The sequence below is a fragment of the Oryza brachyantha genome, chromosome 3 (assembly GCF_000231095.2).
Source record: "Oryza brachyantha chromosome 3, ObraRS2, whole genome shotgun sequence".
Taxonomy (NCBI): Eukaryota; Viridiplantae; Streptophyta; class Magnoliopsida; order Poales; family Poaceae; genus Oryza; species Oryza brachyantha.
In genome coordinates, this window is record NC_023165.2 from 84,787 (window position 1) to 109,233 (window position 24,447).

The 24,447-nt window shown below is 48.6% G+C and overlaps 4 protein-coding genes across 6 annotated transcripts; all 4 read right to left on the reverse strand.

The window, feature by feature from the left end:
* Positions 1-3,479: 3,479 nt before the first annotated feature.
* Positions 3,480-6,234, reverse strand: LOC121053856. The gene is made up of 2 exons (XM_040521995.1): positions 4,175-6,234; positions 3,480-3,932 (listed from the first exon to the last, which is right to left on the reverse strand). Exons 1-2 carry the CDS (start codon positions 5,538-5,540, stop codon positions 3,895-3,897), a joined length of 1,404 nt encoding a protein of 467 aa, XP_040377929.1. The 5' UTR covers positions 5,541-6,234; the 3' UTR covers positions 3,480-3,894.
* A 101-nt stretch (positions 6,235-6,335) lies between these two features.
* On the reverse strand, positions 6,336-10,131 carry LOC102703853 (hexose carrier protein HEX6-like). Of its 2 annotated transcripts, XM_040521994.1 has the most exons (4): positions 9,897-10,131; positions 9,598-9,753; positions 8,060-8,382; positions 6,336-7,919 (listed from the first exon to the last, which is right to left on the reverse strand). In XM_040521994.1, the coding sequence occupies exons 2-4, from the start codon at positions 9,725-9,727 to the stop codon at positions 6,777-6,779; spliced, it is 1,596 nt and encodes a 531-aa protein (XP_040377928.1). In that variant the 5' UTR covers positions 9,728-9,753; positions 9,897-10,131; the 3' UTR covers positions 6,336-6,776. The 2 variants fall into 2 exon arrangements, with proteins under 2 accessions (XP_040377928.1, XP_040377927.1); XM_040521993.1 differs by having other exon boundaries at positions 9,598-10,131.
* Positions 10,132-11,669: 1,538 nt separating this feature from the next.
* Positions 11,670-14,337, reverse strand: LOC102722191. Its single transcript, XM_015835299.2, has 4 exons — positions 13,943-14,337; positions 12,626-12,793; positions 12,402-12,510; positions 11,670-12,315 (listed from the first exon to the last, which is right to left on the reverse strand). Exons 1-4 carry the CDS (start codon positions 14,288-14,290, stop codon positions 12,104-12,106), a joined length of 837 nt encoding a protein of 278 aa, XP_015690785.2. The 5' UTR covers positions 14,291-14,337; the 3' UTR covers positions 11,670-12,103.
* A 6,741-nt stretch (positions 14,338-21,078) lies between these two features.
* Positions 21,079-23,566, reverse strand: LOC102722468 (quinone oxidoreductase 1-like). Of its 2 annotated transcripts, none has more exons than XM_015835298.2 (5): positions 23,296-23,566; positions 23,081-23,219; positions 22,711-22,994; positions 22,101-22,358; positions 21,079-21,659 (listed from the first exon to the last, which is right to left on the reverse strand). In XM_015835298.2, the coding sequence occupies exons 1-5, from the start codon at positions 23,482-23,484 to the stop codon at positions 21,345-21,347; spliced, it is 1,185 nt and encodes a 394-aa protein (XP_015690784.1). In that variant the 5' UTR covers positions 23,485-23,566; the 3' UTR covers positions 21,079-21,344. The 2 variants fall into 2 exon arrangements, with proteins under 2 accessions (XP_015690784.1, XP_006649223.2); XM_006649160.3 differs by having other exon boundaries at positions 22,768-22,994; positions 23,296-23,563.
* Positions 23,567-24,447: the final 881 nt, after the last annotated feature.

The window sequence follows — 24,447 nt, forward strand, 5'->3', positions numbered from 1 at the left end:
TTCTACCCCTCCCCCTCAACGGTTCCGATCACTTTGATGAACCGGCTGTCGACTCTGTACCTTGTAACTGCAAGTTCGCTTAATCTTAATGAAATTTGGCAGCCAATCGTTCGGCTAGCCCAGCAAAAAAAAAAAATTGTATTTGGGGTTATGCGGCTTTCAATCCAGGTAGCGATGGCGGTGGGCAGGAGTGCCTTGTCGGGAAGCCGAGCGTTGGTGACCGGAGACAAGTCCTTGTCGCGCGGCGATGAATGGTTCTTGCATCACCCTCTGCATTTTGGAGTGGAGTAACACATTCACATCAGCAATGGCAAGGGAATCGAATCGATGGTGAGTCAGGTAACCTTGCGAATGGGGCAGAGGAAGTGGTCCAGCTCCACCTTGTGTTGTGTTGAGGTCAGGACGGTCCTTGCCTTGCTCCATGGCCTCCTTCATCGGCCACTTCCCTCCAAATTGTCATCCAGGATCTCCCTCCTCCACCACACCTCCCTACAGCAGCTGCAGGATCACCATGCCAAGCGCATACATGCCCTGTCTGTCCTCTGCTACTCCGGGTCTATAGCTGTTGGTCATCATGGTGCTTGACTGACTCCTTCCGTGGGAGCAGCCCCACATCACCATCCAGGAGGATGTCCTCAGTCTCAGGTGGATGATTCATTGGGTTTGGCTTTGTGCTTGTGCAGTTGTGCTTGTGGAGGAACGTACACAAGGCGAGGCTACCTCCCAGGCGATCGGATCCGCAGCCGGCCCCATTTCTGCACCGCAGCCGCTCCTCCAGGCTGCCTGCCATGTACTCCTACACCACGCTGAAAGTGTGTGAATGATTGATCGTATTCCAAGTGTGGGTACAGGAGTACATATATACGCGCATGGGTGGCATGCAAGCCTACCGCAAATAGCGCAATCACATCCACAGATCAAGGCCTAATTACATCATGCTAACACTCCCCCTCAGTCTAATCTGAAGCATCACTAATACATAGACTGGACCGAAACTCCTGGAACAAAGAAGTAGGGAGGCCCTTGGTGAAGACGTCGGCGTACTGTGATGTCGTAGGGACATGAAGAACTCGAACGTGACCGAGGGCGACCTTCTCTCGAACGAAGTGGAGATCAATCTCAACATGCTTTGTACGCTGATGCTGCACAGGATTACTGGAGAGATATACAGCACTGATGTTATCACAATAGACCAAAGTGGCACGGCGAGGAGGGTGCTGGAGCTCAAGAAGCAACTGTCGTAGCCAAGTAGCTTCAGCGACACCATTTGCTACAGCACGATACTCGGCCTCTGCGCTGGACCGTGAGACCGTGTGCTGTCGCTTGGAGGACCATGACACCAGGTTATCTCCAAGGAATACTGCATAGCCAGAAGTCGACCGTCGAGTATCGGGACAACCAGCCCAGTCGGCATCCGTGTAGACAACTAACTCCGAAGGGGGGGAACGGCGCATGGTTAAGCCAAAATCCGTGGTGCCTTGCAGATACCTCAGGATGCGCTTCAGAGCAGCGAGGTGGGGCTCCCTGGGATCATGCATATAGAGACAAATCTGCTGAACTGCAAAGGCAATGTCCGGACGTGTAAACGTCAGGTACTGAAGAGCTCCTGCTAGACTGCGGTACTGAGTGGCATCACCAACAGGGGGTCCATCTGCAGATAGTTTGGAGTGGAGATCAACAGGCGTGCTGCAAGGCTTGCACGCACTCATCCCGGCGCGCTCCAAAATGTCCTGAGTGTACTGCCGCTGGGAAAGAAACAGTCCATTTGCAGAGCGTGTAACAGAAATGCCCAAAAAATGATGAAGCTGACCCATGTCTGTCATAGCAAACTCATGCTGAAGAGCCCCAATAATATGACGAAGGAACTCAGTAGAGGAGGCAGTGAGGACGATGTCATCCACATAGAGCAGCAAGTAGGCAGTGTTGGACCCGCGACGACAAATGAATAAGGAGCTGTCTGACTTGGTTTCAACAAAACCAATGGAGGAGAGATATGAAGCGAACCTGTGGTGCCATGCACGAGGTGCCTGCTTCAGTCCATACAAAGATTTGTTGAGCCGACAAACAAGATCTGGGCGAGAGGAGTCCACAAAACCAGAGGGCTGCACACAGTACACTGTCTCGGTGAGGGTGCCATGTAAGAATGCATTCTTCACATCTAACTGATGGATGGGCCAGTCCTGAGAGAGAGCCAGAGAGAGGATAACTCGAACTGTCGCTGGCTTGACAACTGGACTGAATGTCTCATCATAATCGAGGCCAGGGCGTTGAGTGAAACCCCGAAGAACCCAACGAGCCTTGTACCGATCAAGAGACCCATCTGCATGCAATTTGTGTCGGAAAATCCACTTGCCAGTGACAAGATTGACGCCGGGAGGTCGTGGTACTAGACTCCAGGTGTCATTGGCAATCAGGGCATCATGCTCAGCTTGCATAGCGGAGCGCCAGTTCGGATCCGCCAAGGCATCTCGAACGGAGCGAGGCAACGGCGACATTGGGACAGCGTGGAGGTTGAGGCGATCCACAGGCTGTGCAATGCCGGCTTTGCCACGGGTACGCATGGAGTGCTCGTTGACGACAGGAGCGATGGAGACCGGCCTAGTGGAGACCGTGCGCCCGGTGGCCGCAGTGCTGCTGGCAGCAACCTGTGCAGGATGCACAGGGGCAGCAGCACCGGCCGGTGGCGCAGGGGCGTGGCTGGAAGCAGCGCCGGTGGATGGCCCGGCGGGGCTGGGCGCCTCGGGCCCAGCGCGCGGCTGTGGTGACCGCGGCACGGCGCTCGGTGGCGAGCGAGGGGGCGCGGGCATAGCACTCGACGAGTAGGGAGGCGCGGGAGCTCCAACAGCCCCATCAATAGTACCTGCACGGACAAACGGTGCTCCACGAACAGGAGCGGTGAGATCACTGTCATCTAGGAGGAAATCCAGAGCGGAGGATTCCATGGGTGAGGTGGACATGTCGGCGAAAGGAAAGAAGGATTCATCAAAAACGACATGTCTAGAGGTAAGAATGCGATTCGACTCTAGCTCGAGACAACGATAGCCTTTGTGTTCCGAGGAGTAGCCGAGAAAGACGCAGAGGGATGAACGAGGAGCAAGTTTATGGGCTGCTGTAGATGACATGTTGGGGTAACAAGCACAGCCGAAAACTTTAAGGTGTTCATAGGAGGGTGGAGTGGCATGGAGGTGGAAGAAAGGGGTGGAGGAGGCGAGTGTTTTGGTGGGCAGCCGGTTGACAAGGTAAGTGGCGGTGTGGAGTGCCTCAACCCAGTAGACCGGAGGAAGACTCGCCTGAAATAAGAGTGAGCGCAAGATATTATTAATGGTGCGAAGGGAACGCTCAGCCTTGCCATTTTGCTGGGATGTATAGGGACACGACATGCGAAGGGCAACACCGTGGGAGAGAAAGAACGTGCGGGCCGGGGAATTGTCAAATTCACGACCATTGTCGCACTGGACGCTCTTGATGGTGGTGCCGAACTGGGTGCGAACATAGGCAAAAAAGTTAGAAAGCGTGGCAAATGTGTCGGATTTGAGGCGAAGCGGAAAAGTCCAAATGTAGTGAGAGCAATCATCTAAAATGACAAGATAATATTTGTAGCCCGACACACTGACAATGGGAGATGTCCAAAGATCACAATGTATTAAATCGAAATTATTTGGAGCTCGGGAATTGGAAGAACCAAAAGGAAGTCTAGTGTGACGACCGAGCTGACAAGCATGACATAAATGATGACTATCATCTTTATTACAAGTGATAACTTTGGAACTAATGAGTTTGGACAAAGCTTCGTGCCCAAGATGCCCAAGACGACGGTGCCATAGCGAGGTGGGTGCAGCGAGGAGTGCGGAGGTGCTGGTAGCTGGTGGAAAAAATGGGTACAGGTCGCCAGAGCTATTGCACCTGGCGATCACGTTCCTGGTTTCCAAATCCTTCACAGAAAGACCAAACGGATCAAATTCAACGGAACAGTTATTGTCGGTGGTAAAACGACGAATGGAAATCAAGTTCTTAATGATGTGAGGTGAAACTAAGACATTGTTAAGAACTAGATTGCGATGTGGAAAAGAAAAAATATGAGATCCGACGGCAGTGACAGGAAGTAAAGCACCATTGCCCACAATGATAGATGAAGGTGTAGATGAAGTGGGCGAGGATAGGGTGGAAATTTTACCAGCATCCGCAGTCATATGCGAGCCTGCACCAGAGTCGGCGTACCATTCCGAAGGTGCCGGGGGGTGGAGCGTCATGGTGTTGAAATTCTGCACCAAGGAGTCCTGGTTCCATGCGCCTCCATGTGCCGGGTTCCAGGGGGCAGCCTGCAGCTGATATGGTGCCCCCTGAAATGTCGGTGTCGAGGGCGCTGATCCTCCCCCGTAGGTGAACGGGTAGCTGGAGCCGGGGCTGTAGAAACCGCCGCTGGACGCACCACCAAAAGGTGCGCCGTACTGCGGGACAGCAGCGAAGGCCGGTGGTGCTGGTGGTGGGCGGCCACCGTACGGCCACATCTGGAGCGTGCACACCGTGCAAGAGGGGTGCACACCGTGCACGCCACCCTGGCCAGCGGATGCGCCGTGGCCAGGGGCGCCGTAACCGCCTGTAGAGGAGCCTTGGCCACCCTGACCAGCACCGGGCTGGTGGCCCTGTCCGCGGCCACCCTTGCCACGCCGGCGGCCGTTGCGTTGGCCGCCTGGCTGGCCGCCAGCCTGGCTGTGCTGGCCGGTGCGCGGAGGACCAGTGGCCGGCGCCTGGCGGCCGGGGCCACCAGCCGGTGGCGTGGGCGACGAGGCGATGAGGGCCGCAGGTGGAGACGGTGGGCGAGCGTCGATGTCGATCTCCTCGAGGAGCAGGTGAGTCCGGGCCTCGGCGAACGACGGGAACGGACGCTGCAGCTTCAGTATAGACACCATGTGGCGGAACTTACCACTGAGGCCGCGAAGGAGAGTGAAGACCAGCTGGCGATCACCGATGGGATCACCGAATTCAGCAAGAGATGCAGCCATGGTCTCCAGCTTGCGGCAGTAATCAGTGATCGTCATGGAGTCTTGACGAAGGTTGCGGAATTGCGTCTCCAGGAGAATGGCACGAGACTCCTTCTGGCCGAGGAATTCGTCCTCGAGGTAGCACCATGCCTCGCGTGCACGGCGTTGGCGAAGCATGAGCGACTGCTGTAGGTCGCTGGAGACGGTGGCGAAAATCCATGACAGCACAACACAATCAGTCTGGACCCAAACCGGACGGTCGGGGTGCAGTTCGTCCTCGAGCACGTGCGGGGCGAGGGCATATTTGCCGAGCACGGTGAGGAACATGCCCCGCCATTTGGTGTAGCTGTTGGTCACTTTGTCGAGGATGATGGGGATCAGCGCCTTGACGTTGACGACGGCGGTGGCCTGCGCCCAGATGGTCTCATGGGCGGCCTCGAACTTGTCGAGGGCTGCAGCGCGGAGGCGCGCCGCTTCAGTGCGGCGCTCGGCCTCGGCGCGGACTTCGGCCTCCTGTGCCGCCGCTGCGGTGGCAGCCGCGTCGTCGTCGTCCGCCATGGGAGTGGTCGCGGGGCTGGTGCACACGCGCCCGCGCGCTCACGGCACGGGACGAGAAGAGATGCGCGATCGGCGGCAGCGGCTGCACCCGGCGATGTGTACAGCAGGCGATCGAACAGCACGTACAACTTCGTCCAGCACGTTGACGACGACGACGGCGGCCGGGAGTTGTACAGCCACGTACAGCACGTACAGCAGGAGATCAAGCGGAGGCAGGATCGATCGGATCGGCGGCCACACCCGGTGTCGAGGGCAGCTACGGGGTAGGCGATCGGATCGGCAGCGCTGGCGATGAGACCGGCGACACACCCGGCGACATGGAGTCAGCGACGGTGGTGGCGATCGGATCGGCGGCGGGCGCTGGTATGGGTTGCGGAAGAGTAGCGGATCGTAACCGCTCTGATACCATGAAAGTGTGTGAATGATTGATCGTATTCCAAGTGTGGGTACAGGAGTACATATATACGCGCATGGGTGGCATGCAAGCCTACCGCAAATAGCGCAATCACATCCACAGATCAAGGCCTAATTACATCATGCTAACACACGCAAGCACCCCCTCTCCACACACGCTCAACAGAGATGCGGGTGACGTATCCTCCCCACAACCTCAACCTTAAGCTTAATGCTTTGTTTGGACATGGAAATTAATTCATCTGTTCGTACCACAAATTTCATCAGCTAGGTATATACCTCTTGTTACTGGATTTGTCGTCAGAATGGAGGGACCTTAACTTGTACAGCTGAGTGATTCAGATACCCCTTGTAGCTCCAACGGTGAGAGGCGCCATTTCCTTTTTTTTTTTTTTTTTTTTGACGCACAGCACGGCAGCGGCCTTTTTCCTTTATGGGCTGAGGCCTTTTTCCTTTAGGCCCATTCACATTTTCTCTTTCTCTGAGTCCTTGTTTCGAAGGCCTCTTCACTGAGTCACCCTACTTTCCCTTCACATAAAAATCAGATTCCTCTCCCTTTTTTTTCAAAAGAAAAAAAAATGAAAGTAGGTACAGCGGATTATAGTACTACTTAATAATTTTGCATGTTGCTTCTGCTCAGATATTTGAGAGACCATATAAAATGTGCATATACACACACAGTAGGAGTATTACTATTACGAAAATGGCCTGATGGTTGCACATTGTGATCAGTTAATTAATTAAGCTGCAATTGAGCTTGACTGATCTTATTATAGGCGTCTGTGCATGGTTGACCGTTGATTTGTGTCAGTGTGGAATTAATTATTGTGATCGATGCGATGATGCCTGTTGATGCTGCTGCTGTAGCTCAAGGGAAGAAGAAGCAGCAGCAGGTGCAGGTGCAGGTTGAGGTTGAGATTGAAGGGGGCCGACGATCCTCTTCCAGAACCAGTGCGTCCTCCAGAGCTGGTCCATCTGCTCCATGGGCAGCTGCTTGGTCTCCGGAAGGAAGAAGAAGACGAAGAGCGTCATGGTGCAGACCCAGCCGCCGAAGAGGAAGAAGGTGGCGAACTTGAGGTGGCAGAGCATGGCGAGGAAGGTCTGGCCGATGACGAAGGTGAGGAGGAAGATGACGGCGATGACGATGCTCTGGCCGGCGGAGCGGACCTCGAGGGGGCAGATCTCGGCGGGGACAAGGTAGGTGAGGGGGCCCCAGGACCAGGCGAAGCCGGCGACGAAGACGCACATGACGGTGAGCACCAGGTAGGCGTACTCCTTCTCCATCCCGCCATGCTCCTTGAACTTGCTCGCCAGGATCGCCCCCACCATCACCTGCGACACCACCATCTGCACCCCTCCCACCAGCAGCAGCTTCCTCCTCCCGAACCTGTCCACCACCGCCATCGCCACCACGTTCGCCACCGTCGCGCACACGCGCGTCACCACCGCCGACATCAGCGACGCGCTCTCCCTTAGCCCGATCGTCCGGAACATCACCGGCGCGTAGAAGTTTATGACGTTGATCCCCGTCACCTGGTTGAAGAATGGCACCAACACCGCGATCACCAGCTGCGGCCTGTACCTCCGACGCAGCATGTTCCGCAGCGGGTGCCGGATCGTCTTGGACACCTCGCTCGCCGCCACCAGGTCGTCCAGCTCCTTCTGCACCCCGTCCGTGCCACGCAGCCGCCGCAGCAGCGCCCGAGCCTCGTCCACGTCGCCGCCGCGCTGGATGACGAAGCTCGGCGTCTCCGGCAGGAAGACGGCGCCCACGGTGAGGAAGGCGGCTGGGACGGCGGCCAGCGACAGGGAGATCCTCCACCCCCACCCGCCCTCGATCTTGTCGACGCCGTAGTTGATGAGGTTGGCGATGAGGATGCCGATGCTGATGCACAGCTCGAACCCGTTGTTGATGGCGCCACGGTGCTGCGGAGGCGCCATCTCCGACAGATACAGCGGGATCGACTGAAATTTAATTACTTCTTTTAATTATCAATAAAGATACATACTAGAATGAAATACTATTAATTAGTATATATTCTAAAATCAAAGTCCAAGTTCTCCTACAAATTCTCTAGCTATACACATACGTGATACGTACGTACCTGGTTGGTGAAACCGAGTCCAATGCCAAGCAGGATCCTGTTGAGGAGCAACATGTAAATGTTGACAGCGGCGCCGCCGAAGACGGAGCCGGCGACGAAGACGGAACCGCCGATGAGAATGGAGGCGCGGCGGCCGAAGCGGCGGGTGACGGAGGAGGCGCAGAGGGTGGCGACAAGGCCGGCGATGTAGAGAGAGGATGTGAAGACGGTGAGGAGCTCGCTGTCGAAGCGGCAGTAGTTGCTCACGTTTTTGTCCCCCTTCATCTGATGGTACACATCCGGGAAGAACTTCTTCAGGAACGGCTCCATCGACGTAACCCCACCTATATATATACATACATAATTTCATTACCAATCAATCAATCAAATTTATCTCTGTCTTCCATCCATCTTAATTTTTATTTACTGCTAACTACTCATGGTACTTTAAGCTTATTAATTACCTATAGGGCAAGTACAATTATCTTAAAGGTGCATTCTGCATTACCGGAAAAAAGGAAGCTCCATGAATCAACTAACCATGCAGGTGGAACCCATGCGCATATATAGCACCACCAGATCATGCATCATGAGCTAGCTAGTGTGTACTACTCTATTAATTTATATATATTTATATGGTTGTCTTAAATAGCCGGCTGGATTGATGATTGTCGGTTGCTTAATTCCAGCAAGTTAATATATGAAGAACCAAAATGTGGGTGCAGCGATCCTATCTACTTACTTCGATTTTTCAAATAATATGTTTTACCATTCATCTTATTAAAAAAATATTATCAATTGTTTTATGGTAGCTGGTTTATCATTAAAAGTATTTTAAACATAATTTATATTTTTATATTTATAAAAAGTTTAAATAAAACAATGATCAAATGTATGTCATCGATCTAAAACCAGAGGGAGCAGTGGATGGAGTACATATACAGTATACGAGTATTTTTATCATTCTTAAGCAGGTACCACATGAGATATCACTGTTTTCTACGTAAAATTTGATACATGTGGTATCTCCTGGTAAATCCTTAAAAATAATAAAATTGCTCATAGTATATAGTAGTAGACCACATGATCCAAAATAAATTAAGTTTTGGTTGATTATATACGGAACTATCGGTCATACCATATACTCTGTTCTACTAAAATATAACTATATTTAGTATATTGATAAGTTAAATATTTAAAACTTTAATGGTTAATAAAAAAAGTATATTTATGCTTAATTAGAAATATAAAAGTAAAATGTAAAGTCTGAAAAATAAACTATGATAAAATTCACTTTAAATTTAAAGTTAAAATTTTATATGTTAACCTATATTATAAATATAAAGATAAGGTAAATGACGAGCGGTAATTATTTACGTCGTAGTAACTCCTACAGTGGTATGTGTAAAGTGTGAAGGCAGGCAGGTGATGGAGGTGACGATGTCAGTCAGGTAAGGCACGCCGATGCCGATGGATGGATGGATGGAGCAAGCAAGCTAGCTAGCTAGTACTAGTAATGAGCTCGAGGCTGGGCAGGGGCAGCAACATGGAGTAGCTACCTGATACGCCGAGGTCGTAGCCGAAGAGGATGCCGCCGCTGCCGGCGACGATGCAGGAGAGCACCACGAAGGGCGTCACGCGGCCGCTGTAGCCGGCGCCTCCGCCTTCCACGAATGCTCCGATGGCCATATATTATTGCTTCTCTCTCTCTCTCTCTCTAGTGAAGAAGAGAAGAGAGAAGAATTAATTAATGGAGTGGAGATGGATGGAGCTAGGAAGAAGAAGCTCGCAGATCGATCGATCGATACTGGGCTGGCGGTTTTAATTAATGCTAGCTGGTAGTTATGGGCAGGGCTACCTCGCTCGATCTGCCTGTTGCCTTGCTTAACAGTAGAAAGTACTATATATATGTACTCCTGATCCACTTCGAAGAAGAAGGCCTCTTCACTCCCCACACCACACACACAGCTAACGGAGACATCGATCGATCAGATTCAGGGGTAGGATATTATTATGCATCTGCAGGAGACTGACGGCCGGACGGACATATATAGTACTAGTATACTACAACCAAGCTAGTTTAATTCTGTACTTCTCTGCATAATCAGCTATATGCATGGGAGTAGTTGGCATCATACATATATATCGTTTTTGAGACGAAAAGCGTGACCGATTGATCCATGGTCATGCAGATGCAGTTATTACCTACTACTATACCATTACCACCTACAAAACGTACAGCTTAATTTGCCATCTGCATTCCCAAATCTCAATTCTTTTCTATTCTATTTTGGTGACTCTCTTAACTATTCCATATACATTGTGCAGAACAGCTTAGAAGTTTCTTCTTAGTTACTCCCTCCATATTTTTTATATGAAACTGTTGACTTTTAAATCTATATTTAACTTTTCGTTTTATTCAAAATTAATATCTAAATATGTAAAATTATAAAGCATACTTAAAGCTCCTATAATAATAAATCATATTATAACAAAATAATTATTAATTATATAATTTTTTAATACGAAAGGTTAAACGTGGAACTAAAAGTTAACGGCGACATATAAAAAGATATGGACGGAGTACTATTATTACCGTTCAATCTATATTATAAGATGTTTAATTTAGTTTTCTCTAAATTTATATGAATACTGGTAAATTTAGACACACATATATATTGATCCATAAATAAATCTAGCTAGGATCGAAACAGCCTTAGGCATACTCTTCAGTAATACTCAGTAGTATTGTTTCTTTTTTATTTTTGAAAACTTCAGTAGTGTTACTTAAGGAAGCAAGAAAATGGAACGTAGTACAAATTAAAAGGAATATACTGAAGATCCTTGGTCCAGCGTATGCAAATATATGCATAATTGGTGGCTTTGCTTTCTCTCTCTGTCTTATCCTTTGAGGAAATTGACTAAAGTTCAATCGCTACAAAAGATACATATAGACGACAGATACTCCTCATGGCTAAAGTAGTGTCATGTATTCAGTGGGGTTGCCTTTGGTAAACCCCTCCTATTGGTATTTATTTCTATCGGGGAAAAAAGAATTGATCTGTTCTTGCCATGAAAACAGTTTTACGACACGCATTTAAATACCTTTGGGTAGGAAGATAAATGGTCAAACAGCTAGTTGTATTTTTTTAAGTGGTTAAATAAGAAGTAATTAAACCCTCATATTTTTACTTCTGCTTATATTTATTTTGAATTGTCAACCTTAAATTTGAACTTGATTTTAGGATTTTTTTTATTGTGCTTTATTTTTTCAGTCTTTGCTTTTAGATCTTTAATAAAAAACACACACACATATATATATATATAAGTCTTATTTAAAATTATTTTTATTTCTAAATATGCTGTTTGACTTTTTCCAAAAAAAAGAGAGAGAAACAAGGACCCCTTAGCTTCAAAGCAAACAAAAAGAGGCACTTTTGATTGTTTCTTTCCTTTTAGGAAAAGAGAAGAGAAAATGGAGGACTGCGATGGATGTGCAAGCTTTCTATTTGTTTCGCACCTTCTATACCTGTCCAGTAGCATGCGTCTCATTTTCTCCCTTAAATTTGCTCCCTTTTGTTCTGTCGGCTAGCTGCTAGCTCCTTGTGTTGTTTAATTGTCATACACACACGTAAAGCACAAAGTCCAATCCAGGCGCACTTTTATGTAGGTGGATGCTGAAGAATCTAGCTAATGCCTAACGATAACGATATTGACGTGAATACAATTTGCTTTCTGGACATCACCGTTTCACCATTCTATTCATCAAAGATAGACAGTCTATTTGTATTTTGTACTGCTGCTTACCCAAACCATGCACTACATGCGTTTCTAACTATCCTCTGCTCATTATTTGTAAGTATACGCAGCGCAGGTACACAGATGAACAAACCATCAGAATCCCGCCTCTGCAAATGGCACGATCGAGTGACAACTAAACATGAGAAGTCCAGCCACGAAAATTACTAGCTGAATAACAAGACGCGTCTCAAAGCTCTTGCTGCTGTGAATTCAAGTCAGGAAGCTAGCTGCTGCTGCTGCTGATTCTTCATCAGAGTTGAGGACTCATAAAGCTCGGGTAGTGTAGTAGTAGTGTATGCCTGTAGGTCCACTTGTGCTCAGCACTGTAAGATTCGTCAAGCCCTCCTCCTCAGCTCCTAGTTTAAGCTCGGCCTTTTGCTGCTGCTGCCTTCCCAGGACAGAGTAGGCGCAATACTCCACCTCGTAAATCTCCGCACCCGGCTCAAAGAATGACACTGACGCACCAACACCCTCACCTGAATAAACAACCAAAACCAGCTTCAGACTTAACCTCTTTCCATAGGCACAGCACGGCAGCAGCGATACCAAATCTAAAGCTCACCATGCGTCACCAGAAGTAAGTTCTCGTCAGGGTATTTGTCAGCAAGAGCCTTGATCACACTAGCATATCTGCTTCTTGCCTCCGAGACAGATTCCCCCCATTTAGGTACCTGTACCACAAAAACAATTACCCTTGAACATGAACAGATTTCTAGCAAAAGCAAACGATTCCCTTGAACACGAACAGTTACAATGCTCATGATTATTATTAGAATAGAAGCAGACCTCCCGGTAGAGTGGCTCGACAGAGTGGTCAATAGTACCAGCAGGCAGAGCAGCTTCCAGTTGTGACAAATCAGGAAACCACTTGTCAATGCTGGGAGCAACCTGGCTAACAAGAAGGCCCATTGCTTGAGCATTCATCATCTCGGACAACCCATATTCAATTGAAACCTACAAATGAGAGAGGCAAGGCAAGGCGGATTCATGATACAGTTAGCTACAGGACCAATAAGCTTGAGAATCGAAGCTCAGCAGCATTTTTTTTTTTTGAAACTAAGCCAGATTTCCTGGTGCTATATTAAGGAAGGTAGAGGTTATTTACAAGTTAGGCCGCATGGGTGCCCAGAGAAAAAAAACGAAGAAGTTTAAAACAAACAGCACAGCTTGCTTGTTACTACATGGTCCTTTACGGAACCTTTAGGAATTACGGCACTATTCTCGCTAGATTGGTCGCTCAGCAGCATTTTTGCCACCCATGCACCAATTTTCGTGATATATAGTAGTAGTGTAGTACTATAATAGCAGAAAACAAAAGCCGCAAATGTTATCCTCGTCCATGAGGAATGATTGTCAGTAACCAAAATATAAAATACAAAACATCCACATTATAAGAGTTTAGAGCATCTCCAAGAGACTAGGTATATGACTAGCTAAGCTAAATTTTAGCTATTGTGCAAAAAAAAAACAATCTTGAAGAGAAGAGCTATCTAACCTGGTATCTAACCTGGTAGACTGTTGGAATGGCTAAATTTTTTCCCTCAATAGCCAAATGTGGCTAGTCTCTCTCACCTCATCTCAATAGCCAAACTTGGCTGACCCCACATGTCTGTTAGGATTTAGCTAGTGATGATGACTAGTCTGTTGCAGTGCACGTCAATTTGGCTATGGAATCTTTTGACATGAATAGCTAAGTTATGATTTAGAGGTAAATTTTGGCTAGTCTCTTCTAGATTCTCTAAGGTTTGAACATCTGAAAGTATTACAATTTTCTTCTGAATCTCAATCATGCAGTTTGTCATCAGAATGCCCTGATGCTATATTGGCCCTAGGCTAATCATGGTAGATTTGCGGTGTTTGTCGAACAAACCAAGTTGAGGTTCCATTCCTTCTGATTGTAGTAGGTGCAAGTTGAGTTTTAGGTAACAATATATACACATGATCGACTCATAATATATATAATGTAAAAGGAAGTTTGAAGACTCTGAACCCAATAAAATAAGTAAAATTCCCTCCCTCCCTAGGTTAATTCAGAAAATATATACTACGTATATTGATGCGGGAAGCGAACAATAATAGAAGCGTAGAGGAAGGGAAGAAGACCTTGATGCGGGAGGGGTCGAGGGGGAGATTGGCGGTGGAGTGGAGGTCGAGCAGGGCATTGTCGTCGGGGAGGGCGCAGAGCGCGGTGACGGCCTGGGAGGCGGTCTGGAGGCAGCGGAAGAAGGGGGAGACGAGGACGCGGTGGATTTGGAAGCCGTCGGCGGCAGCGGCGGAGCGGATGCGCTTGCCGACGGTCCAGGCGCGGAGGAGGCCGGCGTCGGTGAGGGGAGGGTCCCAGGGGCGCGGACTGTTTGCGGGCCACAAGGGCTCCGCGTGGTCGACGCGGTCGCCGTGCCGCATCACCACTATCCGCTGCATCGCCATCGCCATCGCCATCGCCATCGCCATCGCCCCTTCCTCCCCCTCCCCCTCCCGATGATTCAATAGAGCAAGGAAAGGAAATAAAATACTCTGTATACTACCTGCTCCCAGATACCGACGTGATCATATCATACAGTACTACTACTTGTATTAGAAAAACAGAGAACCGAAAATATCAAATCTTCTTGATGGAGTGGTTCTGTATACGACGACTATAACTCTATACTAATATACTAGTATTAGATTAGTATCATACACAATCCCGCTCCGTCGTGTCAGTTTACATTGCAATTACCGTACTTAATACTACGTCCATCCTCAAATATAACGTATTATAGATGGTACTGAAAAAATTAAAATAAAGTAGAAGAACTATATTACCCTCTCACTAATATAGAGGGTAGAGAAAGTAAAACAGATAGAAATTTGAACGAAAGATGATTGATGTAACAAGTAACAGTGTAGTATTACTTATATTTTAGGATAAAATTTAAACCTTTAAAATCTCTTATATTGGAGTACAGTTGTAGTATAATTATAGTATTAGAAGAAGTTATTGACTTAGATACTTGCCAATCATCGCAACAAGTTAATAATCCACCGGTTCATCAATTAATAATCCTTAAATACATGGTAGTAAGGCCGCGTTCGTCAGCATCGCTAGGTTAACTTACTCCCTCGTTTTCCACGTGGACGCTTTCTGAACTACTAAACGGTTTGTAAAAAGTTTATATAGAAAAATTATTTTAAAAAATCATATTAGTCTATTTTATGTTTTTTAATAACTAATGATTAATTAATTCTTTACTAATCTATTACTGTGTTTTCCACGCTGGTAAGTTAATTTACCGCATTCCAAATCGAACGCGGCCTAAGCAATATATAGTACATGAGATTGCTTATTTTTATATACTTCATCCGTTTTCTAATAACCGCTAAGGTGACTTGTACTGTTAAACTTTGACCACTAAATACTCTTAGATGATTAGACTACAGGAGCGCTCACCACGCGATCCTAACCCTAGCAACTTGTCACGTCCTAAGTTTTACCAAAGCCAAGAATTAATTAAATAATATATTAAAAATAATTTGTTAATTAAAGTTTAGGAGAAAAACCCGGTGTAATTTAATTTAATTTAATTGGAAGCCTTTCGGAATGTTCTAAAATGTCTCGAAAGCATTTTAAATTATTAACAGGACTTATATTTGAATCGCAGTCAATAAAATTTTCTCAAATAAACTTAATAAAAATCGGCAAAATTGGAGGCAATTTCTTTCTTTTTCCCCCTCATTTCTTTTTCTTTCCTTTTCCCCTCTTTCTTTCTCCTTTTTCCCTTTTCTTTTTCTCTTTTCCTTTTTTTTTCCTCTCCTCCAGGCCGAACTCCTCCTCCCCGTGGACGCACGCACATCTCCTTCCTACCAGCCAGCCGTGAGCCCCAACTCCCTCTCTCACGGTAAACTAATTCTAATTAATTAGGACTCCAATTTTTATCCCCTTAAAATTCTATCTATTTCCTCTTTTTAATAGGAGATGGATAACTAGATTTATCTCTAGCTCCCCCTATAAATACCCTCTAGAGCCTTGTCTCTTTTCCCCATCTCCCTCTCCCGTGCACCTCCAGCAGCCTCCTGCTCCCCTGCTGCATCCCTGTTCGCAGCAGCCCCGATCGGTTTTTCGCCATCGAATCTCACGTTCGCATATATTTTATTCTTGCGAATCAATCTAAATTCATCTACCGTTTATTTGTTTAGGTTTTCTAGCCGAACAACGAGGAACAACAGCAATCTATCGTCGATCTCTCCACCAAATCTCAGGTTCGCATACGTTTTATGCATGCAAATCAATCTATCGTTAATCTACCAGGTAATTGCTTCGGTTTTCTAATCTAATAGCTAGCGTGAGATTGATCTACGGTGCGGAATTCAATTCGTACGTGTAGATTGATTTTACGTTAAAGTCGTTTAGTTTTTAGTTTAGCGAGTCGTTAAATCTCGATTTAACGGGTCGTCTAATTCCCATCGTTGTTTCGCTAACAGTGCACGGTTTCGCGTTTCGGATCTAATTCGTCGTGCGAATCTATATTCGCGCATGTTTTAGTTCTGTTTTGCAAGTACATGTTCTGTTCGCGATTTCCCGAGCCGCGACCCAACCCGCGCTCAAAATCTCCATCACCTCTCTCGGCCCATCTCCTCCTTTCCTTCCCTCCCTGCCGGCCTGCCAGCCCAGCTCCTCCCGGCCCATCTCCCTCCTCTCCTCCCTTCCAGCCTACTCTCCCTCCTCTCCTCCCTTCCCTCTCGTTGGGTCGGCCCAGAGGCCGTAGCCTAGTGGCGCCCTGGAGTCCGGTTCACCTCCCTCTCTCCCGGTCGCCGATAGGTGGGGCCCACCTATCGGAGGCGTCGCCCTCCTCTGTCCGCCCGCTCGCGCGCGCGCTAGCCGCGCCACGCGTCGATCTCGCCGCCGCCATGGCCGTGTGCCGCTCGGCCACCGCCCTTCGCGTCCTCCCCGCATCCGTCTCGCTGTGCCGCCTCGCCGTGGCTGTCGCCACCGCATCGCGCATTGCGCGCCGCTAGCCGCGCCGTGCCCTCACTCCCACGCCCCGATCGCCTAGCCGCACCTGTGCTTGCGCGTGCGCCTCGCCGTCGTGTCGTGCCCGCCTCTACCTCCGCCTGTCGCTCGCCGCGCCCAGGGGCTGAGCTGCGTCGCCACCTCGCCGCTGCGTCGTTGCCCCGCGCCGAGCCGCCGCTCTGCTCCGCCTCGCTACCCCGCCCGCGAGCGCCGCGAGCCCGAGCCATCGCACGCCATGCACTGCACTGTCGTGTCCGCACGCGCATCCCGCTCGCGCCGGTGCAACCACCCCTCCTCTTTCTCCGGCACCGCTAACCACCGCCCGCACGTCCCGGCCACGCCGCTAACTACCTCCCCGCCCTAGCCAGCGCCGCACCCCTATAAACCCCCTCTCCTTGCGCGCCGCCGCCGCCTCTTTCCGCAAGCACCGCCACGCCACCGTCGCCCCGCCGCCGATCAATCTCGCCGCCTGTTGCCGTGCGTCGTCGCCCACCTGCGTCACCACCTTCGCCTCGTCGACGCCGACTTGTTGCCACCCTCCGCGATGCCGGTGAGCACCCCGCTTCGCCTCTCCTTCCCTCTTTTCCTTCGGCCGCCACCGATCTCGGGTGCCGCCGCCGCTTGGTTGCGCTGCTCGGTCACCGTCGATGCGTCGTTCCGTCGTCGTCATGCCAGTGAGCCGCCTTTCACCCTCCCTCCATCCTCCTCTGCCTCCCACTTGCACACGCCGCACCGTCGGGACAACGACGCCGTGCTTGCGCCACCCTTTGGCGTCGCCGCCTTCTCCCCTCTCCTTCCTCCCGGCACACTCGCGTCTCCTTTCCCCGGCGCCGCTTCGACTGCCGCTGCTTTTCCCCTCGGCCGCCGCCTAGCCGCTTCGCACCGCCACCGTCTCCTCCTCGCTGCCGCCCTTTGTGCCGCCGGTGAGCATCCCCTTCCCCTCTTCCTCCTTTTTCTTCCTCTTCGGCTGATGCCACCGCCACCCGTCGCCGGACCCCGCCGCGTCGCTGTGGCCGCGCGTGCCTCCCTGCCGCCAGCCGCCGCCTTGCCAAGCCGCTGCGCCTCGCTTCGCCCGCGCCCGTGTGCACGCTGGGTTCCCTCGCCACGCTCTCTGGATTTCTCGCGCCAAAGCCACCGCTGACTCCAACTCCCCCGCCCGCAACGGCAGCCGCCTGCCGTGCCCGCGTGCGCGACACGGTCTCTAACCGCCGCTGCCGAAGCCGCCTCGGGCCCGCTCCGTGCCACCATCATCGTCGACGGCGGTGCTCCGCCGTCTCTTGGCCATCGCCATCGCCGTTGTCTTCGCCGGTGCTAGGCGCCATGCCTCCAAGCCGTCGGCCGCCGACACCGCCGCCACTCCCCGGCCACCGTTGCCCCAGCTTCCCCCTCTCCTTGCACCGACGCCCTCGCCCGCACCACCTCCCCTCCGTGCGCGCGCCGTTCGCCATCGTGCGCCGTTGCCGCCGTGACGTTCGCCTTGCCGCCGTCAGCCATGCGCCTCCTCCCTTCCTCAGCCGCCGCCCGACCTTCACGCCGCTCAGCCGCTCCATTTCCCCCTCCTCTCAGTTCTGTGTGGCCGGCTAGTGGGGCCCGCTTGCCAGTCGGACACCCTCCCCTCTCTCTCCCTTCCCAACGGGGTCCACCCGTCAGCCACCCCCTGCTTTCTCTCTCTCTCCTCTCCTCCCCGGGCCCACTTGTCATACTCCCTTCCCCTCTATCGTGCCACTGACCAGTGGGTCCCGTCCGTCAGCATTTCCTCTCTCCTCTCATGCTGACGTCAGCTCCTCCAATTAATTGCGCAATAATTCATTAAGGTTTTCTGTTTAGTTTAAAAACACCGTTAAACTTCTAAAATTCATAGCTTATTTGTCTAGTCTCTGTTTAGGTCCATTCAAGTTTCATTAAATCCAGAAAAATGCCGAGAATCCATTAAAATAGTTTTTTTCTCTGTTTCAGTAGTTTTATATACTGTTTTTGCTTGTTTTGCCTTCTTTGTTGTAGGTTTTGACCCCATCGCAGCGCCGTTCGTTCTCGAAGTCATCGCCGAAGTTTCTCGTGAGTCTAAGCAAGGCAAGTGGCACCCTTCTTTGATCATATTGAACCGATGATTGAAAAATTCCCCGCTTTTACATTCAAACGTGCATTGGTTTATGCAAATCTATTTATTTTATTTATCTATTGGACATTTACCTTTACATCCGTTGATTCCCATTTATTATTATTGTCATCCCAGGGTTAATTTGACTAGACTTAGGGTTAGGCAATGCTTAGCCATGCTTAGTTCAACTAGCTCACCAATTATCATTTAATTACTGTTACACTTTGATAGACATTTAATGGTTGTAATCATTATTAATCTCCCGATATGGATTAATAATAACTAAAATATTGCTTATGGTGGGCTATGGGTGCATGGTTTTGAGAGTCGTGCCCATGGCAGTTAAGGACCGGTTCTCAGAAAACCCTGGAAGTCTTACACGTACTAACCACAAGCCAGAATGGGTAACGGTGAGACTCGTAATCTAGCTTGTCCCTATTCGACGTACCAAGGCAAGGGTGAGCGTGATGGAGTATGGACGGGCAATCATGGTGTAACGAAAGCCTCTGCTGCTTCCGAATTCACCAAGGCACAAGAGGGGACTGTCCGACTTGGTGTGAAGGAGGGGGTGAAACCTGAAGTGCAGTGCGATTGTCTAGGGAGGGTTAGGTGAAGGTCTTATCATGGTTTCCGTACTGAGGTATCATGGTGATACGTTGGGGCATGCTAACATGCTTGGGAGCCATGTCTTGTGGGTAAAGTTGTACACCTCTGCAGAGTAAAACTATTCGAATAGCCGTGCCCGCAGTTATTGGGCGAACTGACAGATTCACTGGGATTAGTTGAACCATTAATAACCTGATCAATCTTGGAACTGGTTTGACCCTGCGCAACGTGGTGTAACGTTGGCAGTGGTTTGGGTCTGTCGCAACGTGGCTTAACGTTGGACAGAGGGTTGACCTTGTTGCAGTGTGGCGTAACGCTGGATAGTGGTTTGGGCCTGTTGCAACGTGGTGTAACGTTGAACAATGGATGATTATTTTAAATGTTTACTTTACTTTTATTCAGTCTATTTTATCTACTGTTTTGCTAAATAAATGTAGCTTTTGTGTAATTTAACCTTAGCCTATCCTTGTTATCCAATTGCATTCATTATTCCCTTCTCTTGGGTGTTACTTGTTGAGTACGATGGTTTGTACTCAGCCTTGCTTAATTTTTCCCCCACCAGAGAAAGTGCCAGAGCTTGAGTCAGAAGTCAGAAGAAGGTTGTTCCCAAGGTTGAAGTGAGGTTCAGTCCGCCGTCAAGAATGCATGTGGTGTGGAGCTGTCATCGCCAGTTGAAGCTGAAAACTAGATGGTTTTAGCTTTGTTTTCTTTTTCCGCTGCATTTCGATAGATAATTATTTTTATTTGTTTTTAAGTCGTAGAACTGTGTAGTAATTTGTCATAGTGTGTACTCGGGCTGATTTCTAGACCAAGATTTAATACATGGGCGTGACACCCCTTCCCCATAACCTATTCGCTTCGCCACCTGCCCATGGCGTCTCTTGTATCCCAACCTTAGCCTCCTCCATCGTCTTCACCTTCCTCCCCCTCCTCCTCATTCCCCTCTCTTTTTTCTTTCTAGATCCAGATCCACACCAAAGAGTTTTTTGGCAAAGCTCCATAAGGAGGCTAGCCAAACGAGGTTTATTCAGTGATGGTCTAGTACTATGCCATAAGAAAGGCAACGTGTAACAGTGAGCACTTGACCTGCTCCACCTCTTATGTCAGCTAGCCGTGCGAAACCCTCGTTGGCACCTTCACTTTCTTGCTCCCTCACACGTCTCCTTGCTCTCAGCCTGACCACCACCCCTTTGGTAAAAAAAATGCCAAACCATCACCCCTCCCCTAGATGCTATGGACGACACTCCTCTAACTTAACTTCCCTTTAACTTGGTGACTGACGTGTAAACCTAATGACTGTAAAGCTCACATGTCAGTCTCCCTGACAGATGGTAAGTGAAGTTTGGGAATCTCAATCCAGATGCTATGTACTCATGTAACTTTTATTTGTCTACTGTATATAGAGGGCATATTTCTATCCATTAACTTAAAAATTGACTAGACTACGATAAATGGGAACTTTGTGTTTATATTTAACGCATCATATTGATAATATGGTATCTTTTTAGTATTTGCAAACTTCTTTAAAAAGGAAGATGAATAGTCAATTATTGAAAAACGGAAAGGACTATCTACTGTAGTACTTAGTAAGAGAGTATATAACAAGGAAAGGCAGACGGTGCCTTTATTCAGTTTATACTATATATATATACTAGTAGTACCAGTTTGCTTATTAAGCCTGTTGGGCAGCCAACAAGATGAAAAAGAGAGGACATAAAACGCAGACGCATATCGAGTTTCCGAATGATGCAACATGAAGAAGCAGAGGAGAAGCCTAGTGCTACTGATACTGGAGTGGAGTACTATAGTAGTTAAGAGTCATCTGGGATGAGCAAAATGGAGCCGGAGGTCTTCCTGTCCTGGAGATCAGCATGAGCGCGAGCAGCCTGAGACAATGGATACGTGTGGTTCACACGGATGCGCAACACCCCGCTTCCAACGTTGGCGAACACCTCGCCAGCCGATTCCAGCAACTCCTCGCGAGTAGCCGTGTAATGCAGCATGCTGGGCCTCGTCAGGAACAGCGATTTGGCTGCCAGATCGCTCAGCGGAATGGGGTCAGGCTTACCTGACGACTGCCCAAACGACACCAGCATACCACGGGTCGCCAAGCATTCCACCGAAGCCTGAAACATAAAACAGTATATCAATTTGTCAATTGCCATTCCATTCCTTATACAATGCTTACTCCGTATATAAATTCATAATAATCCAAATAAAATGATACCAGAATCAAGACCAGTTATGTTGCAGATTCTTATGAAACTAACTAGCACATTATACATATATCTTTGCATCTTTAGGTTGACAAGATCAGAAACAAAATCTATACCAATATCTTTGCATCTTTTGGTTGTGAAGATCAGAAACAAAGTAATAGTTGTTATGTACGCTAGCAGTAGCATGTGGTACACAAAACTGAAAATTCAAGACCAGATCAAATTGCACTGCCCTTTGGAAACTGTATGCCATCCAAAAGGTCAAGGCAGTAGTATAGTGAAGATAACAGCAATTATATATATGCTCACTAACCAAGACCTGTAATTTTAATATGCAACTGTACGTACCTTGTACGTATCCTTCCCAACAGAATCATAGACCACATTCACACCTTTCCCAGCTGTAAACTCCTTGACTCTTGTTACAACATCTTCCTTTGTGTAAATGATGACATGTTGGCATCCATCTTGAGCTGCCTGTGCAGCCTTCTCTTCATTCGAAACAGTCCCGATGACAGTGGCACCAAGGGCATTTGCCCATTGACAAAGGAGTGACCCAACTCCACCAGCAGCAGCGTGGACCAGAACCCAATCGCCACTCTGGACCTGCGTGCAGTGCGTGATTGATAGAAATAGCAGTTAAGTCCGTAGCAGTGCAGCACAATGAGATCAGGTAACCCATGAAACAACACTCTGAGCATAACTGATATCTTCAACAACACACAATAATAACACCAACAGGGAGCAAATACCCACTGGTAGCAGGGCAGATAACATATTATAATACTATGAAAAAGAAGCACATTGGGATTTAGAAGAATACTTTGGCAGGATGGTAATCAGAAATATGCGCACCTAATACAGGAAAGAGGTGAAATTAGACTACACATGATCAAATACTTACAGTAGAAAGAAAGTTATGGTTGTCAGCATTTTGGTTGAAGCCACATATACATACATGATCATAAGTACAACTCCCGTCTGGAGTAGTGAGGGAAATGAAAGGAGAGAAGACCTTGACAACACGGCGAAGTAAAACGTGAGCAGTCATGCCCTTGAGCAGTATAGCGGCTGCCGTGTTGTGATCGATTGAAGGAGGAAGGGGAACAGCGACGCTGGCTGGAATAATCTGCTCTTGAGCGTAAGAACCCATGGGGGTGCCGGCATACGCAACGACGTCCCCAACCTTCCTGCCAGTGAGCCCAGGCCCTACCGCAGTCACCACGCCAACAGCCTCCATCCCTGGATCTTCGATTACTAATCAATCGTCCATCCATCCATGGGAGGAAGAGGAAATGAAATGGAAGGAAGAGTGAAGAAGACAAGACCAGGGACGAAGGGCAGGGGAGCGGAGTAGACCCCCTCGCGGAAGTAGACGTCGATGAAGTTGACGCCGATGGCGGTGTTCTTGATCCGGATCTCGCCATCCTTGGGCTCGCCGACCTCCACTTGCTCCCATCTCATCACCTGCTCATCTCATGTGCACGCGCGTTAGATAGATCGATTGATTGATTGGTTGATTGAGGGGGCAGCGAATTCTTGCCTCGGGGCCGCCAAGCTCGTGCACCCTGATGGCCTTGACCGCCGCCATCTCCACTCCCTTGGAGCAGGAGCAGCGGGAGCGCGGGGTGGTGGTTGGTGGTGGTGGTGGTGAGAGAGGAGGAGGACTAGCCACCAGGGTCAGGGGAGAGGGAGAATGATAGAGACGATGGAGCACGGCGGCGTACGTCATCGCCGACGTCCTCTCCTCCTCACCGAAACATTTCAATTGGTCGGTTTGTGTTTATGCGTTTTTTTCTTTTTTCTCTTTTCGTTTTTCTACGCTGTCGTATCGCAGTGTCAATCATCTCTGTCTGTCTCTACGCAAATTGGTTGACGGAATTCATCAAATCAAGGCCCTGATTAGTTTCAAAAATTTTCTTCCAAAAAAAATCACATTGAATATTTCGACATCTAAATAAAGCATTAAACATAGATGAAACGAAAAACTAATTACACAGTTACGTGAAAAATCACGAGACGAATCTTTTGAGCCTAATTAGTCCATGATTAGCCATAAGTATTACAGTAAGTTACATGTGTTAATGATGGATTAATTATGCTCAAAGATTCGTCTCACGGTTTCTAGGCAAGCCGTGAAATTCATTTTTTCATTCATGTCCAATATCCGATCAAATGTTTGATGTACCACTAAAAATTTTTATTTCCCCAACTAAACCCCTAAATGAAAGGAAACCCAACTTAGAAGTATTGTAGCAGCAAAACACAGACGTTGTACTGGGATGTTATTTTGCAATCTAAATATGCATGCAATGTGTGCTAATGCCTTGCCAGTGGGAAACACACATACAGAAGTGTGGAATCGAGAACATACCTGTAGCTCAGGACGGTTGGAAGAAGAAGAGCAGTTCATGTGGAATTAGGACATGCCAGGAAATTCAGGTGGCAACGACAGCCTAGCTAATTCCTCTTGTTCTAGGTAACTGAAGCCACAGAAAAAATGAAGGTGAAACTGATTCCCTGTTTGTAGCATATATATATATATACTTGTGCTATGCCATTCCAACAACATGAAGCTTAATTTGGTGTTGGCAGGAGAGAAGGCAGTCAGCAACACGTCCAACCGAGAGTGCCTCTGCCTCCAGGATGAGACTCAGCAAGCATGCTGCCTCAAATAGATTGAGAAAAGAGACAA

Coding starts and splice junctions, on each gene's coding strand:
- LOC121053856 (XM_040521995.1), bottom strand. CDS start 5,540: ATGGCGGACGACGACGACGCGGCTGCCACCGCAGCGGCGGCACAGGAG. Junction 3,933..4,174: donor GCATATGACTGCGGATGCTG/GTAAAATTTCCA, acceptor CTTTCTGTGAAG/GATTTGGAAACCAGGAACGT.
- LOC102703853 (XM_040521994.1), bottom strand. CDS start 9,727: ATGGCCATCGGAGCATTCGTGGAAGGCGGAGGCGCCGGCTACAGCGGC. Junction 8,383..9,597: donor CTACGACCTCGGCGTATCAG/GTAGCTACTCCA, acceptor GTATATATATAG/GTGGGGTTACGTCGATGGAG. Junction 7,920..8,059: donor GACTCGGTTTCACCAACCAG/GTACGTACGTAT, acceptor ATTAAATTTCAG/TCGATCCCGCTGTATCTGTC.
- LOC102722191 (XM_015835299.2), bottom strand. CDS start 14,290: ATGGCGATGGCGATGGCGATGGCGATGGCGATGCAGCGGATAGTGGTG. Junction 12,794..13,942: donor TCGACCCCTCCCGCATCAAG/GTCTTCTTCCCT, acceptor TCTCATTTGTAG/GTTTCAATTGAATATGGGTT. Junction 12,316..12,401: donor CTTACTTCTGGTGACGCATG/GTGAGCTTTAGA, acceptor TTGTTTATTCAG/GTGAGGGTGTTGGTGCGTCA.
- LOC102722468 (XM_015835298.2), bottom strand. CDS start 23,484: ATGACGTACGCCGCCGTGCTCCATCGTCTCTATCATTCTCCCTCTCCC. Junction 22,995..23,080: donor TCCCCTGCCCTTCGTCCCTG/GTCTTGTCTTCT, acceptor TCGAAGATCCAG/GGATGGAGGCTGTTGGCGTG. Junction 21,660..22,100: donor TTGGGAAGGATACGTACAAG/GTACGTACAGTT, acceptor TTTATGTTTCAG/GCTTCGGTGGAATGCTTGGC.